The following is a 25,554-nucleotide window of genomic DNA, read 5'->3' as shown; positions in this document are numbered from 1 at the left end:
GAGCAGAAGCTGATGTTGACATCACGAGGAGAAGATGAAGACTGAGAGCGAGGCTGGGTCTTCCGAAGCCTGTTATGTCATTGTCCTATACCAGTAGCCAGTGACTGTTTATGTAGCTGTCCAGTCACATGGCAAGATCAACAACTTGGGATAAAAGTAAATGCATGAAGGAAGAAATTTTCTGCGTTAGCAGATGACTGTGGCAAGCTAGGGGCATACAGAACTGCTAAGGCAGTTGTGAAGCAAAAAGCTGCCACAACCCCCTGCTGAATGATGGAATCTAGAGCCAGTCTGGAATGAGCTACATTTTTTGTGTGAAGTTTTACTGCATTTCACAACTTAATATTACTACAGAGCACCATCTGCCACATAACATCTGTTATGGTATTGACTTAGTTATACACTTACAAATTGTAAAATTGATTTTTGTGTAAATTTTAACTCACAGTTTTAGGAATTTTAGGAGGGTGATATTAACAATTGTATTGTTTTATTTCTCTGGCCTTCTTACTATGAGAAAACTGTGCTTATAAGTAACTGGAAACATAATTAGCTTTTGCATAATTTGTTAACTTAATGATCTTAATGAAATCTGATGGCATAAAAGGCTGAGAGGATATTAAAAATCTCACCCGATGGACATGCACCACTGTGATTCAGAAGGAGAATCTGAAGCAGCAGCTTCCTATAATGTAGTTCAGAATAAATCCTTTTGTCCATGGATTGGATTATGTATGTAACATTGGATGGCAGTAAACTACACAATTATTTCTCAACTTTTCAACTGAAGTCGAGCTTCTGCTAGATGATCACTGCTCAACTTTTCAAACTGACGTATGAAACCAGTCATAAAAGACATATGCTGACATCCATATATTTCAAATTGTTTTTTATAGCGGGCTGGAGACTCGTGGGAGTATTTTCTCCAGAACAGATGGCTTTTCTGGTTTGCCAATTGCCATGAGTGGTAAATAATGAGGACCTGAAACATTGGCTCATGTTGTTGCAGTCAGTTTTTCCTTTTTTATTCTTAGCACCTATGGCACTCTTGCCATTTCATGAAGTTAATATCTTTGTAGGTAAGTTTTTAAGATTTAAGACTGTTGTATACTGCAAATGTTTCATATCCCATAACATGTTTCCCAACCATGTAGCTAAAAATCACTTGCCAATAGTTTATCCTCATCACAAAATTACCAGAAGATATCGTCAATATTGCTATAACCAGGGATCCAAATGCACATGTCTGATTTGCTGCTCATACAATTAGGCACATACAACAGTGATTTGCTCTTGGGAAAGTCAACTGCTTCATACTTTCTCTCATCAACACTAACAGACATTTTTATTGTTCTGTTAATTTATCATTTTTTTTCTGTTTCTTCTCAATCTCACAGTAATTTGAACTGATAAATTATAGTAACTAACAATTTAACACAATTTCTAACAATTAGGAATACGTTTTGTTTTTTTAATTTCTTTTCAAGTGAAACGACTATGTGTGTCTGTTTTAACATTGTGGTTTTCTTGGATATAACATTTTATATGACACTGTTTAGTTGCTGGCAGCTAACTAAAATTTCAATCAAAAACAATCATGTTTGTGTTTTGTGAATAGAAACAAGTCTTACAATCATATAAAGAAAGCAGCCAGTAACATTCCTAGTCAGAGTATTTTCACTGAAACGGAGTGTCCTTAATCAACACTAAACCATGAGCTTTATAAGGTTGCAGCTCATGTTGTCAGGCCACCAGATATGTATTGCTGCCAGTAGATGTCACATTCAGCAAGTCATCTTTTGAGGCCTATATATAGTGAGAGAGGGGGCTAATGCCTCTACGGCAGCCATGTTTCTGCCAAACTGTGGAGGCACGTACAAACTGACAATATCCAAGTGTGAAGTACACTGTTATACCTTTGGCACTGTGGTGAAAACGTAAGGTTAGATTGCGGAAAATAAACTAGTAAATGTGTTTTTGAACTATTGTATACTTTCTGGACCAATAATACATCTCCCTAGCACTATTTACACTGACAGTATATGGAGTTCAATGTAATGACTGTGAAAGACAATTATTCAGCTGCATATTTATGCTCTGATGCTTGTTTGGAAGACAAAGCACTGAGTATCAAGAACATAGACTAAAAGTTTAGGTTGTTGTTGTTTTTTTTTTTTTTTTGTGTGTAAGCAGTTTTCTCTGAGGAATGTTTTTAATTTCTTTTTGAATACCTGTATGCTATTAATTTCCTTTTTTATATTGATCGGAATCTTGTATACTTTTATTCCTGACTCAGTTACTGCCCTTTGGGCTTTTGTGAGAGTTGCAGAGCCTCAGTGGAACTCTTAAAGAAATGTAGTCCACCAAAAAAATCAAAAGGCTGGACAATATTAGAGAAAGATGTGGTGGTCAACTGCAAATACATTTTTTTCCTGGATATTTAGTATCTCCTCTGTTTACTGCTAATGCCCACTAATTTCTCCTTTCTTCATTCTGTGGAGAAACGAGCATAGTAAATGCACCAAAATTATTGATGAAGCTTCCTGGCAGATTAATCTGGTTTTAATCTGTAAGGACTTTTCATTTCAGCACACCTTTTGCTGCAGAGTGAAAAGTTATTATGTAGATTTTAAATAAAAAATACTACAGTAATGGATATTCGAACTAGAGACTTTTGCATCTCCAATGTTTTATACTTAACAAGAAAATTGAATAGGGCCAGTCTGTAAGGTCCTCTTGTTAGATAAAAGGCCATATCTATGTTCACAGGCGTAAAATCTATAAGCCTACAATCTGACCAGTGTGAAAACACGTAAGAGTACATAAAAAATCCAACAATGACTCAAATACATTGCAGTCATTTTTACAAGCCTTAAAAAGAGTGAATCTCTGATTGTGACATCTGCTGGCAGCACTGGGTACTTAGTAGCCTGATGCCATGAGCCATGACCCCAGAAAGCTCAGGATTTAATGCTGAGTGTCCTTAAAGGCCTTGTATGTATGATGGAACTGGAATGACAATGATAAAAATCTTTCATTCTAAATAAAACCACCAGATCAACTCATGTATAAGTTAAATAGCAAGTTAAACTGGTATTCTGTCCTGTGCCTTTGGGTAATATATCATCATCATCATCAGTGTTCTGCCAAAAGGCAGATTTTCACGTGGTAGTTCTCCAGGCTGTCCAGTCTTCTGCCATACTCTTCAGGTCCACATAATTTCCTCTTCCTTTTACGTCATCTGTCATATTGTATCTCCTTCTTCCTCTCAGTCTTCTCCCACAAACCAGTCCTTCCAAAGTATCTGCTAGTTCTGCAAGGTTCGCAGAAGAGCTTCTGGGAAGTTTGGAAGGTAGGAGACGACGTACTGGCAGAATCAAAGCTGTGATGATGGGTCGTGACTTGTACTTGGATAGCTCATTTGGTAGAGCACTTGCCTGCGAAAGGCAAAGGTCCTGAGTTCGAGTCTTGGTCTGGCACACAGTTTAATGCACCAGGAAGTTTTGTTTCCCTTGCTCTATTTGTGAGTGGAACAGGAAAATAAATATCCAGTAGTGATACGGGGTAACCCCACCACTCACCATATGGTGGCTTGCGGAGTATCCATATAGATGTAGATATTGTTCTTGTGGAGTATTCATAAAGATGTAGATATTGCTCTCAATGAATGTCCCAACCAGTTCTTTTTCCTTTCGCTTATATTCTTCAGTAGACATCTTCTTTCACCAACCCTTTCCAATACTCTTTCATTAATCGCTCTTTCCGTCCAGCTTATCCTCTCCATTCTCCTCCACATCCACATCTCAAATGCTTCTGACCTTTTTTCCATCCTCTTGTCTCAGTGTCAATGTTTCTGCCCCATATAGTGCCACATCCCAGACAAAACATTTGCCATGCATTTTCCTTGGACCTTTATCTAATTTTCCACATAACAGTCTCCTCTTTCTGTTGAATGCCTCCTCATATCTAATATATATGGGGCATCAAATCCTGAAAGAGCCTTGGATAATTAGAAGCAAAAAATAACCCATTCAAATCCCAATTAATAGGGGCCTTACTATAGAAAAATATGAAAGTATGTTCACTAAATGAAGAAGACGACACCTGAGTAAGTGGCACACCATATGAATAAAAAGTGAACTATGAATTGAATGAAATATAAATTATCATGTCTTAGAAAATCATCAATGTATGTGAAGTCACTATGACAACACAAATGAATATATCTGGTGGTGAGTACCTAAATTTTCAGCATGACACTTATTTCTTTTATGACAAGTCTAAGTGTGACATTTTATGTCAGACCACAACAACACACCAGTACTAAATTGTTCACCCAATGCATGCGAGAGGATCAATTTTAATAAAAATTGTAACAGCATGAGGATGCTGTTCAAGGTTGGAAAAACAGCCAGTCCAATGACAAATATTTTCTAAGTAATACGATCAGTGTCATTTTGTGTCAAGGTAGCAAGGACTGACAGCCACTTAAAACCAGAAATTCAAAAAGTAAAATTTTCATTTAAAAGAAGATGAGAACAATATCTGCATCTATATGGATACTCCGCAAGTCACCATATGGTGCATGGTGGGGGTACCCTGTATCACTACTGGATATTTACTTTCCTGTTCCACTCACAAATAGAGTGAGGGAAACAAAACTTCCTGGTAGATTAAAACTGTATGCCAGACCAGGACTCAAACTCAGGACCTTTGCCTTTCATGAGCAAGTGCTCTACCAAATGAGCTATCCAAACACAAGTCATGACCCATCATCATGGCTTCGATTCTGCCAGTACCTCAACTCCTACATTCCAAACTTCACAGAAGCCCCTCTGCGAAACTTGCGGAATTAGCACTCCCGGAAGAAAGGATATTGTGTAGACACGACTTAGCCACAGCCTGGGAGTTGTCTCCAGAATGAAATTTTCACTCTGCAGTGGAGTGTGCACTGATATGAAACTTCCTGGTAGATTAAAAACGTGTGCTGGACCGAGACTCAAACTAGGGATCTTTGCTTTTCACGAGCAAATGTTCTACCAACTGAGCTATTCAAGCACAACTCACAACCCATCATCACATCTTCAATTCTGCCAGTACCTGGTCTCGTACCTTCCTAACTTCACAGAAGCTCTTCTGCAAACCTTGCAGAACTAGCACTCCCAGCAGAAAGGATATTGTGGAGACATGGCTTAGCCGCAGCCTTGAGGTTGTTTCCAGAATGAAATTTTCACTCTGCAGCTGAGTGTGCACTGATATGAAACTTTCTGGAACAAGGGATAAATGACTGTCTATAAGCTTTCATGTCAGCCCTACTTTCTCAAATCTTATTTTTGTGGTTCTTACGCACAATGCGTGTTGGTAGCAGTAGAATCATTCGGCAGTCAGCTTCAAATGCTAGCTCTCTACATTTTCTCACTTATGTTTCTCGAGAAGAACATTGTCTTTCCTCTATGGAGTCCCATTTTAGTTCCCGGAGTGTCTTGTTTGAACCTACCGGTAACAAATCTAGCAGCCCTCCTCTGAATTGCTTCGATGTCTTCCTTCAGTCTGACCTGGTATGGATCCCAAACACTCAAACAGTACTCAAGAATAAGTTGCACCAGCATTCTACATGCAGTCTCCTTTTCAAGTGAACCACTCATTCCTAAAATTCTTACAATAAACCAAAGTCAACGACTTTCCTTTCCTACCACAGTTCTCAGATGCTCATTCCACCTCGTATAACTCTACAAAGTTATACCCAGATATTTAAACTAATTGAGTGTGTCAAGTGGGACACAAGTAATACTGTAACTGAACATTACAGGTTTGTTATTCCTACACATGTGCATTAACTTACAATTTTCCACATTTAGAGCTAGCTGTAATTGACCAACTAGAAATTTTGTCTAAGTTGTTTGTATTTTCCTCAACTTTCACGCCTTTCTGTACAGCACTGTGTCATCAGCAAACAACTGCAGAGTGCTGCCCACCCTTTCTGCCGAGTTATTTATGTATACACAGAACAACAGCCAACCTATTACAGTTCCTTGGAGCACTCATGACGATACCCTTTCTTCGATGAACATTTCCCTTCAAGGACAAGTTACAGGATTCTATACGTAAGAAGTCTTCAAGTCACTCACATATCTGTGAATGTATTCCATATACTCATATCTCCATTAACAGCCTGCGATGGGAGACTGTGTCAAATGCTTTCTGGAAATCTAGAAATATGGAATTTGCCTGTTGCTCTTCATCCATAGTTGACAGTATGTGATCTGAGAAAAAGGAAATCTGAGTTTCACACAAGCGATGCCTTCTAAAACCATGCTGATTCATGGACATTAGCTTCTCAGCCTCAAAAATGTTTATTATATTCAAACTGAGAATGTATTCAAGGGTTATGCAGCTAACCGAATTAAGGAATATTGGGGTGTAATTTTGCAGGTCCATCCTTTTACCCTCCTTATATACTGAAGTCTCCTACACCTTTTTCCAGTCACTTGGGACTTCATGCTGGGCAAGAGATTCACAATAATTTGAAGCTAGGTAAGGGGCAAAAACTGCAGAGTACTTTTTGTAACAATGAATTGGGATTCCATCTGGACCATATTTGTATGATCTTCCTGTGTGAATGATTTCTTGAATGTGAAATTTAAAACTTTGGCTTTTGTTTTGCTGTCTCCAACTGCTACAACAGACTGCTCAACAAGGGATAGAATGGAAGCCTTAGACCCATTTAGTGATTTTACATATGACCAGAATTTTCTTGGGTTCCCTAACAGATCTTTTGCTAAGGTGTGATGGTAGTAGTTACTGTACACTTCATCTATAGATCTTTCCACAGATGTGCAAATCTCTACTAACCTTTGTTTGTTGTCATATGTGTGTTCTCTTTTGAACAGAGAGTGCAACAGCCTCTGCTTCCTCTGCATCTTCCAGATTTCGTTATTAAACCATGGTGGATCTTTTCCATCCATCATCCACTTACGAGGCACGTAACTCTCCACACCATGATTTACAATCTGCTTAAACTTTGCCTATAATTCCTCTGTGTCCATCTTACTGGAACTAAGTGATGTTAATTCATTGTCTAAGTGAGAAGCTAACAACTGCTTATCTGCTCTATCTGGATCACTCTCTTAGCCTTCTTGACTGATTTATTAACTTTTGTAACCATGGTTGCTATAATGACATCAATATTGCTATCCCCATTTCTATACTGAAATTGTTGATAAGGTGTGGCTTATTTGTAGCTACAACATTTAAGATATTTCTATTACATGTGGGCTGCCAAGCTGGGTGCTCCGACAGTTTTCAGAAAACTTGTTCAACGGGATTTTGCATGACTGTCTATCTGTAACCCCCCCTCCCATACTGAATTCATAGACATCCTAGTCTACACCCAGTAGGTTAAAGTCACCTTGAACTAGTATTGCATGATCTGCGTATTTCTGTGCTACTGGCTGTAGACTTTCTTTGAATGACTCTGGAACTGTCACAATGGAGTTGAGTGGCCAAACACCCAGCAAATAACTTGGTTTCACCTACACCTGTTATACACAACCAGATAATTTCACTATAGAGTGGAGATGTTGAGTCACAGATAGGCACAGTGAAAAGACTGTCACAAATAAGCTTTCGGCCAGCAAGGCCATAATCATAAATAGATGACAGACACTCTCACACGCACTTGTGCAAACACAGCTCATACAAAAATGACTGCAGTCTGTCACAAGAGAAGCTACAGTTAGCTTCAGTTGCCAGAGACTGCAGTCATGTATGTGTGAGTTGTGTTTGCGTGAGTGTGTGTGTGCGTCTGTTATATATTTTTGATGATGGCCTTGCTGGCCAAAAACGTATTTGTGACAGTCTTTTTGTTGTGCCTACCTGTGACTCAGCATCTCCACTATATGGTCTGTAGCAACTTTCCTTTTCATAATACTGTTACATTTCATCCTGTATTTTCCATTGTCAGGTAACTTCGCTGTCACACCCAACTTCGTCTTCAGTAGAAACAATATTTTTGTCAACTGCAATGAACACTTACCCTCCTATGGCCTCTAATCTGTCTTTCTGATATACGTTACATAACTTGCTTAATATCTCAGAGCTTTGCACTTTGGGTTTCAGCCATCTCTCAGTCCCATGAATAATTTGGGTGTGAGAACACTTCTCTGGAGAGCAGTAAATTTAGGGACTTTATTATAAATACTTCGACAGTTTACTGATAAATTTTTTACAGTCAAAGTGTTCTTAATCTGATGCTGTCTGACTTCCTTTGCTGCGTATTAACTGGTGAGCATTCATCAAAGCATCTGAAACTACCATATAGCATAAAAAACCCTCATGTGCACTCTGCAAATCCTCTGCTACCTGAATAGAACCCCTGACAATTGACAAAGCCTCCAAAATTATGCAAAAACAAGCAAGACCCAAGACAACTCAGCACAGATTGCCAATTAAGATGGTGAGGATCTACCACATTGTGATATTTGAATCCATCCCATACTTCACCACAAGTACTTGGGCTCACAGACTGAACATTTGGGACCTACAATATAGACATAACAATACATTATAGATCTGCACTTTACCAGCTTAACAGAGACAATCTCGATAAAGTTGCCAAAATTACAGGAATAAACATAATAAACAAAACAATAATGAAACAGTTGTGGTTTCAAACATGGCAGAGAGAGTGGGATGCATCTGACAAGGGTCACCATGTACACTCTTTCTTTCCTGACATACGCGAAAGATTACAACTGGAACATGTCAACTCAAGCCAGGGGATGGTCTATTTCCTGGCAGGCCAAGGGCTGTACCTGGTACACTTAAACTACATGGGACTAACTAATGATCAAATATGCATTTGCAGAGAAACTGGAACACTAGAACATGTTATATTGCTATGCAACAATCTAGCACATGTGAGACTTATACAGAATGCAGTGACTTTGCCAGGATAATGCGTAATCCTGATAATTGGAACACAATAAATGGTGTAGCTGATATTGTATAAAACACACTCCATGAAGAATACAAGCGCCAATTCCCATATGCAATGAGGTGTATATAAGCACAAACAACACAATAAACCATATGGGAGGACACAAGCATGACCAGATTTCGAAACCGAGGAAGAAACCAACACACTGTGTGAACATGATTCAGAAGGGATCAACACATAATGGACCCAAACCAACAACAGATGGCACTGCATGCCATAACACAGTCACAAACAACACAACAGGCAGTAACAATCATGAAACAAAGAATACCTACTAAGGCTTTAATAATAAGGTACTGTCGCTTCGGAGGAGAAGGCTTGAACAACTTTTATTCAGAGGCTCCTCCTCCCCAATGACACATTGCATGTTGATTAAAGTATACTGCACACAAGCAGTAATGTATTATTCATTTTATTACATATAGACACAAGTATATTCTCTTCTTTATGTAAAGTTACAATCAGTGAATTTTCTGTATCAGATATATTTTCTGTACAAAGTTTATATAAAATTAAAAATGTAATGTATTAAATTATTTAAGAAATACTGCATTCATGTAGCAATGAACTACATTCTATTTCTGCTAACAAATTTACAACCAAAGTGTATTCCTCATTTAAAGTTAAAATTCATGTATTCCATGTATCAAATGCTCAATCAGTATTTAATCTGTATAATACCAGGCGTATGAATCTAAGGCATCACATAGAATATATGACAAATGTCAACAATAAGACAAACAAGCAACTGCTGAATATCATGTAGTGTCCTGACATGCAACACTCCAAGTAATATACCAATACATACAAACATAATAAACAGACATAAATGCAAACCATTTCAGATGGGAATAGCTTGAGGTTCTATCGAGACCTTCTCACCTGAAATAGATAGAAATAGGCTATCATCAACCAACAAGCTACTTAAATTATATTACACATCCAAATATAGTATATTACTTCCCTCTACATATTGCAACTTATTTTCACCACTCTTATTGTATTAATTTCTTTCCATTTGCATTATATAAATTATATTCTTATCAACTAGGCAGAAACAAACTATTTAGAACCATTTTAAGTACTGTTAAGCATTCAATTCTCTGTAACCTTAGAGATTTTTTTATATTATTTTCTTTGTATTATTTAAAAAAGCATTAGTAACTGTATGCCAATAATATTGCAATAATAAGATGTCTTTACTGTTAGATTTAGAAGCATCTGAGCCCCTTACATTTCAAGATAGTGGGTTACTCTATACTGGTAATGAAATTAATAAATAAATTCCCCTGACCTATCACAGAGAGTCCTACAAACGTCACATGATAGCACAAGTCTAGAAATTTGCAGCCAAGACTCTCACATAGTCGACAAAGCCTTTGATTGAGACTCTCTTCTTGGCTCCAAACCAAAGGATGCCGATCAACTCTGGGAACAATATTGAAAATTCCTTGCTCTACTTACACCCTGCATTCAAGGCTACCAGTCTTAATCACCTCCACCAGCCACCTGTATGAGCTGTGGATGATCTCAAAACTCATGCAACAGGCTTCGTTGGTGCTGAAATAAACCAAAACTTGCAGATGACTGCACACTGCATGCTCAGTAGCTACAGTCGAGGCCACCTACACTTCTCGGATGAGGCACCCTAGCAGACATACTGAGTCCACATTTGCTTTCTTTGCAGTCCTGAACGCTGTCTGCATAAGCAGCTCTATGAGGTGCCTAATGTTGGAGCTCCTGATAACTAGTAAACACTTCTACTTGTCTGCCTGCTTGGACCCTGCTGAAGGAGAGGCCACCTGTCCACTCGCAGGATGAATGGGTGATGTCAGGCGGGCAGTCTCCAAATTGGCCCACTGCCTTGAGCAAAGTGAATGCGTTACCACTGTCACTCACCCTGCTGAGTAGGTGGATCCACTGTGTTGGGTCCACTAGGAGATGCCTCAGAAACAGAGCCCATTGGCAAAACAAGTGACACCTGAGGTGTCCCATGTGATGTGCCACAATCTCCACCACAGCTACACCCCAAGCCAGCAGCCTGAAGGTGACTGACCACAGTCAAAAGTGAATTCAGCTGTTTGCAAATTGCGACCAGCTTCTTCTGTATCCACACACAACATGCACCCATCCTAACCATCCTAGCAAGACTAACTGCATAAGTTAACTACAAAAGCTGACAGAGTCCTAGATATGGAACTTGCTACTCTCTAATGTGTCACCAATGGACGCTGATGTAGTAATGAGCTATGTAGCTGGCTATTCAGTTAGCAACTAATGACTGAAGGAATTCACCCTCACAAAAACGTGAGGTTGAATCTCTTAAACAGAAAAACATGCTCAAAATTTAATAAATATACTATGAGGAAAATACAGAAAAAAAACCTTAACTTGGAAGTTGGTAGAAGTAAATCAGTTGAGGGCTGGAGCCTGACTGACTGGCTTACTAAACAAAGGGGCCTATAGTTTACTTTACAGCTTCATTGGTTTATCAGTGATAAATTATATGGTGATAGAAGTACTTGAATTAAGAGCCATTAAACCTCTTGAAAAATAAGTAGTCCGTGGAAAGAAAAAAATGTGAAAGTTGGATGCATTCTGTAGTGTTGTTAAGCTTTTACTGTTTTAATTACAAGGCTGTCATTCTTTTGCTTTATTAAAAGTCCTTTTTTTATATATATGTTTTGAAAAAGGCTATCTGTGCATGTGAGCACCGAAAAAATCACACACAGAGACTTCTTCTTCTTCCACTTCCTTTAATTTCGACCATCTATGAACCATATGAAATAACTGCCTCATGATTTTATCTTTTTTCCTGATTTTCATCTTTCCAGTATTTCTTCATTATTCACTGTGTTCTTTTCTTCTTTCATCTGTCCATATAGCCATGCATCTGACCTTTTCCTGGAAACCCTCAAACTTCCTAAACCTGTTTCAAAAAGTTGACCTGTCTGGAATTTCTACTTTCCTGAACCAACTGACTAGCATTTTGGGATTTTTGTCCAAATGGTCAAATGTTTTTTTAGTCAGTCTTTCCAGTTTCATTCAAATCATAAAATAAAATTCTCCTTTTCCTGACAGCACCAGATAGCTTTCCAGTTTGAGTGTAGATTTCTTCATTATTTCTTCCACGTACTCCAAACTTTTCTTGGACCAAGCCTCTTCTGTAGGATCTACTGTTTCTTTTTCTCCAACTTTTCAATTTCTCCTTTTCTGTTGATGATAAACATTCTGCTTCATAAAGGCACTCCAGTGTGGTAACAGTGTTGTAGTGTTGGATATTTGTGTTTACTGGGAATGATTTTTATTGTAAATGTCTTTCATTAATTGATAAGTCACTTCCATTTTCTGTGCTCTATTCTTGTTTGCCTCTTTATCTGTACAGAGACTATTATATGCTAAATTTAATCCATAGTTGAGATAAATAATGTACAGGTTTTCAAAAGGAAACTAAAATTATTTCTCATCGAACATACTTTCTATAAAATGAATGAATACTTAGAGTTATGATGTACAAGAGTGAGGGAAACTGCCTAAGTAAAGCACTCCCTTAAAGATAACGTGTGATGCTGTTACTTGCAGTTTAACTGAAATTGTGGTGATAAAATGTAAATTTATCTGTTTCATTATGAGAAAATGTGAACTCCCATGTATCCCACTCTCTTGAGCATTCGCTTAAACCTCTTCTTAAGGAATGCAGTTAAAACTTGTATTCATTCAAACCATGACCATGAAGAAAATTTACTTCTTTATATATGTCAGTAGCATGAAAATATGCACTGTAACTTATTCTACTATTTTAAACAATCACTTAAACTGTTTTTGGCATAATGCAGGCTTTAATACTGCATTCAAGTAATTGTTCTTGTAAAATAAACCAATGTCTGTGCAATGTGATGTATAAATGTTAATGTACTACTGTAATTGCATCAATTGACTTGTCCTATATTACTTGTACACTGGCTGTATAATATGTAATCAACAGGACCAAATAAATAAAAATAAATAAATAAATAAAATGACGATCTTCCTCTGTTTTACAGCACGCAGTCCTGTATTTTCTCATGCCACTGCATCCCTCCAAGGTCTTTCAACTATTCGTGCCTTTGGTGCTCAAAAAGTGCTGGAAAAAGAGTTTGATCGTATTCAAGTAAGTGTTTGATTGTATTCAAGTAAGTCTGTTTGATATTTTTCTATGACACCTCGATGTGTTGAGAATGTACATTAATTAATTATGTTTACATTTTACAGGATGTAAATTCATCTGCCTATTACTTATTTATGGCTATCAGTAGAGCTTTCGGATTATGGCTGGATTTAGTTTGTGTAGTGTATCTTGCTGCTGTCACATACAGCTTTCTAGTCCTGGGACAAGGTAAGCTATTCAAAAGTAGACAAAAATACTGAAATTTTAAATAATCCAATTCACTGATGTCATAAAAAAATAATACAACTTAATAAGGAACTTGTCCCTATTTTTATTTGCATGTCTTCCAATTACCATAGATTTAAATTGTAGTTGCTTAATTATTTACATCCAATGCCATTGTTAGTCATAAGTTAACTCATTAGCATCTGTTTATAGTTAATGTCATTGAAACTTAATCTGTAATGGTCTACTTTTGTAAATGTTATAAAGCTTTGTGATACTTGTTATTATATCATTTCATCAGGCAAAAAATAATAAGTCCGTACTTCTGCAAACTTCCTCTTCACTCTGTGTGAAGCCAGATGAAATACTATTTCAAATAGAATGTGCAGGAGAAAGTTGTTATTCTGTCATTTAAATCTAATATGTTAATACTTCACAAATTACTAATAACAAGGTTGCTGAAATCTGGAATTTCATCAGTGTTGGCCATTCCATATTCATACGCATTCAGAGACCACAATGTTGCACATATTATGTGTAAACATAACACTATGTAATTGCTTAGTGAGTAACTTAATATCCACCCAAATAACTTGAGTGATTGCTCAATAATGTATGGTGCTCTGATTATCTACACTATTGTAATGGTAGCAAGTAAGCAAAGGGACACTATAATTAAGATGGCCACAATGTACATATGGGTTGTGCAGTTGGCTTTACCTTGATATTAATTGTTCTCTGTGGAACTGGCGTATTGCAGATCACTGAAAGGTAGCACTTGCAAAGCATTTGTATGCATATATTTGCATTTTACAGAACTGAATTATAAATAGTTGTTAAGAATATTTACTAACAAAAAGTTAAATACAATTTACATTTCTCCTTACATAATGAACACACAACATAGAACTGTGATTTTGGATCTTTAGTGCTTTCTCAAGTAGGTTTCATATTTCACACAGATGGCTCCAAACTTTTCTTTGATGTGCAAAACGACCTTTTGGAGCAAGTCATCACCATCTACCACAAAGCTTTTTATTTTTGGCACTTCATTCTGCTGGAGAGATGTGAATGCATCATAGGGCAATGACTGTGTACCCTTATTGTGTCTGTCTTCTGTGAACAGCGACATGGGGTATGGGGAAAGTTCAAACAAGAAACAGAACTTCAAGTCCTTATCAGGAATCCTCTTCATTCCGATCTTGAGAGCTGTAGTGCAGGATGCAAGTGTTATAATGTTGAGGTTGCGTTGAAATGAGATGTTTTCAAAGTTCTCTCCCCTAATTCTGTTGATCCCCTTAATTCCTTCCACTAATGCCTCATGACAATTTACCAATTCATCACCAATTACTCCACTGCTTATTGACATAAGCATATTACATGTTGGAAAAGGTGGAAAGTTTTATCTCTGCATGAAGTTCTTAAAGCCACATGTTGCTTGCTTATTCCTGAGGATATAGCTTTTTGACAAACATCACAGGAGGATGCCATCCCTGAAGTCCCCTTTGTGAGCAATGACTCTGATAACCCATGTCTGTGGGTTAAACTGCTTTTCACTTTCATTGTTTCCATTAAAGTCTTCTCTGTTATCATGTCAGACCGTAGAACACACCAAAATTTATCACTTCACCTGATAGTGAAGTAGCCTTCAGTTGTAAATTTGTTTTATTCAGCAGCAGCAATTCAGTCTTCCTAAGAGATGTTCTCTTGTAAGTAAAGGTTAGCACTTTTAGCATACAGGAAATGACCAGTGGCATGAAAGTATGATAGCTTTTTTAATGGTGTTTAAATGCTGATTCCATTTTCCAGTACACTCAGCTTCAGTGAAGTGTTTTGTGAGCATAACCATGCTGTAATATTGGACCCATAATTTAGCTATTTTTCTTCATCTTTGTACATCCATAGTTTAAATGGAGGACAGTGGGACATCATCTTGTATAAATTTATATTAAAAATGAAGAAATTCCTCCAGCTGTATTTAAGGTGTCAATTTTATTTTGGCAGCTAGTTTCAACTTTGTAACAATGTCATCTTCAGGCCCATACACTTGTTGACATCAACTGCGTGCGGCTGATAGTGGAAGTCAGTGGTGAGGTATGGACGTGTTCTGTGTGGAAGGTGGGTAGTGTGGAAGGGCCTGAAGATGATGTTGTAGCAACATTGAAACTAGTTTCCAAAATAAAATCGACACCTTAAATACAGCTGGAGGAATTTCTTCATTTTTAATACAAATATATTTTTCTTCATGGTTCAATGCTGCAAATCACATTTTCGACAAGATTATCACATTTATATAATCTTCATTTTCATGACATTCAAATACTAATGGTCTGTTATGGAGAAGCAACAATTCCTCAGTTATTTTCATTTAAACTTCTTTGAACTCGATCTCCTGAAAGGTAATGTGACAATCCCATATGTATCAGTGTATGAGCTCTTACAGCTCTTGCATACACATGCTCACTCAAAACTTTATCCAAACTGTTTTCAGTGAATATTGTGGACAGTAAGTCTGTCAAGCCCCTTTCCTGCCATTATTATACTGATGCACCCCAAGAAGGGCATTAGAAGGTGAAACCACCTAATTGTACAATGATATGTTCTAAATTGCTGCCTTTGCTTCTTACAATATCCATTGCCTTCAATAAAAGTGGCTGATTGAAAGTGGCAAAACATCACCTTTGAACATATTTTATGTATTTTTTCAATGTTCTTAGAAGACATGTATATAGCATGTTATAAAGGATTGGAGCATACTTTAAGAATGGGAGGCACATTGGTTTTGAACAAACTGACTGTCAGCAATTTGTGGCTTCTTCCATGAATCCTTTCCACCCTGGAACATCAGTGAATTTCTTCCTCTTTCCATAAAACCACAGAATCTCATATTCAGAGAGCAATACCTTCAAGCACTCAGGGTAATCAAAATTGAGATCCTTTTAAGGCAACATCATTTGCTTTTTGGTAGGTGATTGACTGAGGAATATCAACTGTAGACAAAAATTCAAAAGTTGAATGTCTCCTTTCCCAATCAATGTTCTTGTTAGACTCCATAGCTGTGTAGACAGTCACTGACATTATTCCTCCCATGGAGTGGAAAGTGTTCACCCCATCAATGATGTTAAAATCAGTGTTATTGAAGATGCACTGGATGAATCCTTCACAGATTGTAAGTTACTAACTTACGTTGTCCTGCGATTTTCCTATCCTTACTGGATTTTTCTGTTTCACTTTAACCACATCACCATCGGCCAAATTGACATCATATATAAAACACATATCTGTACAATCTGGAGCACTCATTTTAAATGCACTGGCCGTGCCACTAAAGTAAACCAAAATGAAGAAATGAGAATTTTACAAGACACAAGGAGTTTTGAACGCATCCCTCTCACAACAAAGGAAGACTGGGTATGGTGAACAATGGAAACAGTAACAAAGGAATAGTGTGGATGGCAGCCTCAGCTGTTTACAACATGTCAATCGAGGGAGATCTATAAATACCTTTACACTTGAAGATGGGACAGATTAATTGTTCTTTGTTCTTAATTTGTCTGTGGATCATTTCTTACAATGATATTGGATGCGTCATGTTTACATAAAGCGTACATATAGATAGCAAAAATGCAGTGATATATATCACTTTGTGTATGTTTGCATTTATAGGCTGACTGTTACATATATTTTCTAGTTGCAAAAAGACAGTAAATATACATATATTTTATATAATATTCACAAAAAATGCCATCAAAAGTACATTATAAAAGGCACCAAAGATGATATAGTTCATTTTTCTGTAATTCCTTGGCCTTCACTCAGCACTGCCAAGAAAAACAGAAAAAAAGTAGAGGACAGCAGCATCAGTGTTTTGACAGGAAATATTAATGTCTTTCTATTGGAAATGTCATTTCATTGGATAACTTCGATTTACAAAAAACAACAAAATGGAATTACTTTGATTTTCAAATATATGAACACTTAATAGTGCATAAAACTGAAAAACTGTATGCTTTTGTAACATGAAATGTCATGCTCTACAGCTTTAATAATTCGACAGTTTTCATTTGGAGTAGCCATTTTTGAGTTACAGGCACTGCAGCAAACTCTTTAGCCAAGTAGGTAAAAATGACCGAAATGTGATAACTGATCGTGGGCAAACAGTTGCACCAATTTAGACATTTAAGTAGGTCATTTGACACAAAATTTAGTGCTCTTTCTTTTTGGTAATGGAAACATTTCCTTTAGAATACATAGTCTCTAAGTAAGAGGCAAAAATCTGAAGAAAAAAAAAAACAAAAGTTCATGGTTTTTTTCCCACAAGAAGTTGTCGTGAGGGTTTTGCAGGTCTAAAACTTGGATTCTACACACTATCAATTATATACTCAAGATAGAAAATAAAATCTGCTACCTCATTTTTTGCAAGGAAACAGTCTTTTTTGTGGTGTCATTACTGGACTATTATTTTCAAGAGCCCTCATGACACTGTCGATACTATTGACATAAATAGTCCACATTTCCTTACATTTATATTGCAATCAAATTACATTCAATATTTATCAAAACTTTACAGATTTATCCTTGCTCAAAGATTTGGTAAAAATGTCTGCTACATTGTTTTCTGAATCTACTTTACAGAAGTCTGTAATTCCATTCCTATAGCATTCATTCACAAAATCATAGTGTGCTGGATATACTTTGATTTTTTTGTAAAGTTAACATATCTAGCAATATTGGTTGTCCCTGAGTTGTCTTCATATACTTTAACAGCCTCATCAGGCTTTGCAACAAAAATATTCGAAAATCCAGAACTAATGTAACCTCTGTGGCAGCTTCTTACAATGCTATATACTCAGCACATGCAGAAGATTTTGTAACACCTCTTTGTTTCTTAGATTTCCAATCATAATTCTGTAGCCTGATATGGACTTACGATCTATGAAATGACCTGCCCAGTGTGTATCTACAAATCAATCTAAGAGCTCAATACTTTAAGTCCTTCCATATGTTAACTACAAATCTTTTGTTAGATATAAATATTTCAATATTTACAAAGCATATTTAAAGTGAGTATCATTGTAACATTTTGAAATCTATTCAAGCAATTTACACTGTAACTTATATCTGGTCATGTTCCTTAAGTAATGTACGTGAGGTCACCTGTCAAGTTCCTGTATTTAATATCATGATTTGAAAACTGCTATACATTTTAGCTTTCAGCCAAGACGACTTCTTCTGAAGTAGAAAACTCACACTTTCATACAAGCAAGACTCACACAAACATGAACAATACTCTGGCCACTGCGGTCACAGACGGTGGTCATATGTGTGAGTGTTAATGTGTTTGTGTTTACTACAGAACAAGGCCTTTTGGCTGAAGCTAAAATGTGAAGCAGTCTCTTCATTGGGCCTACCTATGACTCAACATCTCCTTTACGTAATGGGTAGCAGCCTGTCCTTTTCATAATACTGCTGTAACTCCATCATGGACTTTCCATTGTTTAATATCATTGTGCTGGTTGTATCTAAAATTAATTTCCATTGGCATGCTGCACAACTTTGAATGTTAAATCTGATATTTCTTAGCTATATATTCAATATAGCTTTCCTGGCAAAGTTTCGTTACATTCTTTATATAGTTGTACTCAATGTTTACCACAGGATAATTCTTTGCTTCACCTAAGCCTGCCATTCAAAATAGCTTGGACAACAGATTCTTTGCTTCTTGTATTTCCCTGTAACTTTCACCACAGACTAGCAATCATCATAAACACAGTTATATAGTTCATATAATTTGCAGTCATCAGTATCTACAGGCAGTAATTATATTTACTTCTTTTGAAACCTAGACTTTTTAAAATATCATCCAAACAATCATACCATGCTCTGTGACTTTATCTCAAACCATATAACACATTAAGTAACTTACAAACTCTGCGTATTTCATCACTGTATCCTGGAGGTTGCATTACACAAATTTCTGAAAAAAAAAATGCTATTTAAAAATGTGGTCTGTACATTCATTTGGTCCACAATCAAGCCCTTTTGACAACAGTATGACAACAAAAGTTTCAATGTTTTCAATGTTTGTGTCATAGCAACTGGTGAATCAATATCATTCCTCTTTTTTTGGTGTTGAATGTTCCTTACAACAAATCTTTATTTACAAGTCTTAACAGATTTTCTTGTAAAAATGCAGTTTACAGCAAGAACATTTATGTTCACTGTCTTGGTTACTAGTTCCAAAGTTTTGTTTTTATTTGAGCGGTCAATTTCTGTATCCATTGCTTGCTTCGAACCTTTGGACTCATTACTATTCAATGCTTCCTCAAAATTTTCTGAGCTGTCAGCACTACAGAATTTACGTAAATGAAGTTACTCATGACATAATCATTAAATCTGTCAAGCCCTCTAAGTTCTCTAGTTGACCTTGTCAGCTTAAATTCTTGTTCTTGTTTATGATTGCTTAAACACTCCTTGATACTCTTTTCTTCCATTTGTTCATTAACAGGTTCATTTTTTATGCTTTTTCACTCAGAATCACTAAAAGTTTTGCACTGTGAATCAGAGCCCTTTAGATCAATTCACCTGACAACCTCTTCCACAATATCAACATGTCTGCTAATGATAACTTTGTGTTAATCAATACCCTGTATCCAACTTCACAGTAGCCTATTAAAATTCCCAAGTCTGCTTTGTAATCCCACTCTGAATTTCTCAACTGTTCTGGTACACTTATAAAATTCTACTTCCATACAATTTTAAATGTTTAACATTAGGTTTCTTCCCAAACAATATTTCATAAGGAGTTTTTCTTCAAGTAGTATTACCTACAGTTCTGGTTTCAAGATATTCAACTGAACAAACTACATCATGCCAAAATCTTCTACATATTATTGCTTCAGCAAACAGCCATCTTCACATATCCCTAATTGTCCTGTTGTATCTTTCAGCTGTACTATTTAATTCATGTATATAGGGGAGGGCAAACATTTAAGATGATTCCTTTGTCTCTTAGAAATTGATAATATCTGAATTTCAATATTACTATCCATTGTCATATCTCAATTTCTTAATAGTTTTACCATTTAGATATTTAATTTCATTAACAGGTCACACAAAACAATTATAAACTTGATTTTTAGATTTGATAGTGTAGACTCTAGCTGCTTTATAGTAATCATCAATATAAGTGGTAAAATATCTTTCCCCATAGCAAACTGTGAGTTGAGTGAGGCATTCAAATCAGCATGAACAAGCTCTAATGTTTCTTTTGCTTTGCTTCTATTGTTTTCAATGGGTAAATTGTGCATTTTATTTTCAACACAGAATTTACACCTCATAAACTATGGTTCTAAATTTGTTGGCAATCCATCTGCTAACTGATCCTTACATAACACATTCAGATCACTAAAATTTAACTGTCCAAGTCTACAGTGCCATTCCTTTACTGACACACTATCCTTACTGTCACACTATTTACAGTAATCTCTTTCTTATAAATTCTACTTCTCATTTTGTACAGCCTATCTTCTTTCTATGCAACCATAAGATATGTATTGTCTTCATCAAAAACTTTTGAGGTATTGCTTATAGATATAATTTTATGTTTCTCTTTTACTTTAGCATAGGTAATCAAATTTCTCCATGTATTTGACATAATATAAATTTTTCGTTTCAGTTGGGATCATGTAATTGTCAACTGTAAAATAACTAATTAGATTTTATTCCATCTGGAATTTGTACATTCACAGGCTCTTTTAAAGTGCATTAAAAAATCAAGTCCCCCAATATACCTCAAGGATTCTGGCAAGGTTCTTAACATCTAGTTTAGCTTCTCCGTCACTTTTGTACCTGCTGATTTTAATTTGTTCACTTTTTTCCCAAAAATGCTGACGGATATTGCCATGTCACTATGGTCTTTTAACCTCAGCTTGTCCAATTTGTTCCTGCACACACTGAGCAAGGTGGCGCAGTGGTTAGCACACTGGACTCGCATTTGGGAGGACGACGGTTCAATCCCGTGTGCAGCCATCCTGATGTAGGTTTTCTGTGATTTCCCTAAATTGCTCCAGGCAAATCCCGGGATGGTTCCTTTCAAAGGGCATGGTCGACTTCCTTCCCCATCCTTCCCTAATCCGATGAGACCGATGACCTCGCTGTCTGGTCTCCTCCCCCACAACAACCCAACCCAACCTCCTGCACACAAATTCCAGTACTGTTGAGTATAATTCATCAAACTTGCTCATTATCTCAATTGCAGTTTCCTGATCGCTCATGAATTCTAAATGCTTGTTCAAAATTGCTCCATATATGCAGTTCATTGTGATCAGATTTTCTTGCCCCAAGTTCTGGCATTGTCTTTACTGATTTTTGCTCTTGAAGTCACAGTATAGCATTTCTTCATTTTCAGATACATTTCCACTTGCCAATTCCAGTTCCTATAGTCTTCTTCATCAGACAATTGTAGCTTGTCACAAAGCACACTTTTTGAATAACAGCCTTCCTTTCAGTGCAACCCAATCACTTTTTTTCCGTATAACAATATTCTTTTTAATTAATAGCTGTGAACTGCTACCACATTAAGAATATTTATTAATGAAAAGTTGAATACAATTTACATCTCTCTTTACACAGTGAACCCCTCACAGCACAGAGCTAATCGACTTTTGTACATACGTATACACAGAGCCCTCTCAAAACTGTCGATACTAGCAATATGAATGTACTAACAAAGAGATAGAGGGGCTGGCCAGTACTTACCTCAGCTCAGTACAGCCGATAGATACACAAAAAACAGAACCGAAGCTTTATGTTCCCAGCTTTCTGAATAAATGTTCCTTCATCAAGAAGGAGAGAGGGGAAAGAAATCCACTTTCCCTTCTTCCCTTTCTTTCCCCTCTCTCCTTTCCCCTTTCCCCTCTCTCCTACCTGATGAATGAACATTTATTCCGAAAGCTAGGAATGTAAATTTTCGGTTCTGTTTTCTGTGTGTATCTATCGGCTGTACTGAGCTGAGGTAAGTACTGGCCAGCCCCTCTATCTCTTTGTTAGTATTTGTTTCACATCTTTATATGAGATTTTCCATTAATCAATATGAATGTACCACATTCCACCAAGAGTGCAGAAAAGGCAGCTGCCTTTTTCTTCATTGCCTAGAAAACTGCCACAAATCAGAAGAATCCTGACTGTGGAGACAGTTTATTTTTTATTTACTACTGAGTAATTCTTCAGATTCTGGAATAATTTGTGTTGTTTAGTTTGTCTAATGTTTCACAGACACTAGTGCCTGACACTGCTAATGGGAAATACTTTCTCATAACATTCCAAAAAATTAACCTTCATTCTAGAGCTGTCAGTTTGGATTTGCTATATTTGAATGGGGATTAGTACCTTGTCAGTTTTTCTTGATTTTATATTTGGTTTAAATGAAACTGTAGATGCTGCCTGTAACATTAGCATCTGAATGCTGTTTATTCTTAGACTTCCATTCCTTTAATCAAACCTGTTGTTATGTTTGTGAGTTACTGTGGCATCTCTGAATAAATGAGCATGGTGACTGTCAACATTAACGAGAACTTGTATGTCAAAAAATCATCACCACTTCCCACATTTTCAGCCACAGACTACACTTACATAATACTTTTAATTTTACATATGTGTTGGAGGTAGTTACATGATTACTTTTTTGCAGGAAAATTTGCAACTGATTAAAATTACAAGGTAATGGTAATAGAATGAAGTGGGACACTGATAAGGTACTAGGATTCTGATTAAACATTCGCCTGAAATGGCCATCAAAATTAAATTTTTCATGGTTCCTCTAAATCAGTTCAGTTGAGCATCATGCACACTCTTTAACAAGTTAACATATGATATATTCCCACATCCTGCACAACCTGAACTAGTGTCATATCCATAATAACCCAACATCCAATACGATTATATCTCCAACCAAGAAAAAGAAAACTGAAGTTATTTACTGGGCTGGTGATCTGCAATACATGTAAAGATGACTCACACACCTTATTGTTTTGCCTAGGTAATTCTAATTCCATATGCTGTAGAAAATGCTCGTAAACTGCATTAATAATAATGAATGTTTATTTGTCCAGAAAGCTGTCGTGAAATGGAAAGTACTCCTTTTGGATGGATAATTATACTAAACAGGGTATCATTTTACATAAGAAACATTTATAAGTAATGCTAAGTGACAATTTTTTTGAAATTCTACAATCATAATTCCTGTAATTGAATGTTCTTGCAGATATGTTTGGTGGTAGTGTGGGCTTGGCAATCACTCAGTCTCTCAATCTAATGGGAATGTTCCAGTGGGGAATACGTCAATCAGCTGAACTTATAAACCAGATGACAGGCGTAGAACGTGTCTTAGAGTTTGCTGGTTTGAAGCCAGAGCCATCTCTTGAATCATCTTCTGGTAAGTTTATTTATTAAAAGTTCAGTAACAGTATTATGAAGTGGATAATTCATGTAGAGTCCTGAAATGAGTACCAGTTATGAGAGCAGAGCTGTGAACAAAAGCTAACACTTTATGCTAAAAGCATGTTTATTGAGCACACCCACAAGTAAAGATTGAGCTTCTGACCCATTCCTTGCTATGTTTATTACAGTAATCATAGCAATAAACAAATTATCAAACCACTGACTTTGCATTCACTTGCATAATACATAGAAATTAGTATGAGCAAGTGCAGGTAGAATAATCAAAAGTTTATTATTTCTACTGAACTTTGTGGTCATCAGAAGTGTTGTTTGGCTGTTTGTCTAATATGGTAGGTTCTCCTTCTTGCAAGACATTGGTGGGTTGTAACTTGAAGTTGAAATAATATTACGGTTCAGGTTACTTTCTTCAGATAAAGTTTTTAATGGACACCAAACATTTTTTAACATCACATAACACACGCTGTAACTTTGCAGCAACTCAGTTCTACTAAACATATACTTCAAACTAATACTTTCTGTCTCCATAGAGCAACAATGATGGACCAATTTACTCCATCTCAGCACGACAGATAGACTCCAACTAGTTGTTGACAATTCCAAAGATATACAAAATGCACAAAATTGTTATTGTAATAAACATGGCAAAAATGTTTTTGTGGTGAAGTTTGGATGAGTAGTGTAGTTAAACACAAGAAAAACAATGTTCAGTATGCCATGTTTTACCACACATTATCAGCATAAAAAAAATATCTTCCACAACTATTATACATATCTTGTGTAATCCGGGGTGCTGATTCTTGATACTGTTGTAGGTTCATTTTGATGTTACTGCGTCATCACATAGAAATTATGTAATGATGCAAATAAGGTTTTGTGCTTCAAGTGTACGAATGATTTTATTTCGCACGCTAGATGTTCAGCAGTGAACGCACATTGTAGAACTTACAAAGACTGACGACATGCTGTTGATACAAAATTCAGTCTAAGACTGAAGTTCAGCAGCATACAAATTGCCTCTTTTTATATGGTTTCAAACAATTACTGTCTTTGTTACATACTGAATTTTGCCTTTATAAAATTAAAGTTTTTTTACATATATCTTCCCAAATTACATAGAAATTTACATGGAATAAAAGTGAATAATTTCATACAAAGATAGGAAAGAATCTGTTTCTGTTAAGACTATAAATACATGTTTTATCATTGCAGCAGTATACTTCGTTAATTTGCATACACTATTTAACTGACTTAAAGAAAAATCATGCTTTCATTTTCAGGTGAACAGAGTGATTAGTTTTATTGATTGAAAGGCCTAGATGCAAATAATTAATTTTTGTATGTTTAAAATTTTACATTTAAATATGGTTGCAATTAAAATTCTGTTAACTAACATAAATTAAAACATGAGTATGTATTATTCTGACTGAAAAATCATTGTGTCATATTTTTATTAGGTATCCAAACAATTTCTGGCTTCAAAACATAAAATTAGCTGTCTCTTTATGACTTGGAAATATTGGAACCTTAATCATTAATTACTCCATAATTACAATAGCAAAATCAATTCTACCATACCGAGCGAGGTGGTGCAGTGGTTATCACACTGGACTTGCATTCAGGACAATTACGGTACAATCCCATGCCCAGTCATCCTGATTTAGGTTTTCCATGATTTCCCTAAATCACCCCGGGCAAAAGCTTTTTCTGCCTTTACAAATGTCTG

At 36.3% G+C, this 25,554-nt stretch overlaps 1 protein-coding gene across 1 annotated transcript in view; it reads left to right on the top strand.

Moving 5' to 3' along the window:
* LOC126162653 (probable multidrug resistance-associated protein lethal(2)03659) overlaps positions 1-25,554 on the top strand; it is a 316,093-nt gene that overhangs the window by 207,260 nt on the left and 83,279 nt on the right. The window contains exons 18-20 of the mRNA XM_049919291.1: positions 13,042-13,148; positions 13,250-13,373; positions 23,635-23,805. Of these exons, the coding sequence (XP_049775248.1) occupies positions 13,042-13,148; positions 13,250-13,373; positions 23,635-23,805 (402 nt within the window). The remainder of the gene's footprint in view (positions 1-13,041; positions 13,149-13,249; positions 13,374-23,634; positions 23,806-25,554) is intronic.

Source organism: Schistocerca cancellata, chromosome 2 (genome assembly GCF_023864275.1).
Source record: "Schistocerca cancellata isolate TAMUIC-IGC-003103 chromosome 2, iqSchCanc2.1, whole genome shotgun sequence".
NCBI classification, from domain to species: Eukaryota; Metazoa; Arthropoda; class Insecta; order Orthoptera; family Acrididae; genus Schistocerca; species Schistocerca cancellata.
This window is presented reverse-complemented; position numbering and strand designations above follow the sequence as displayed.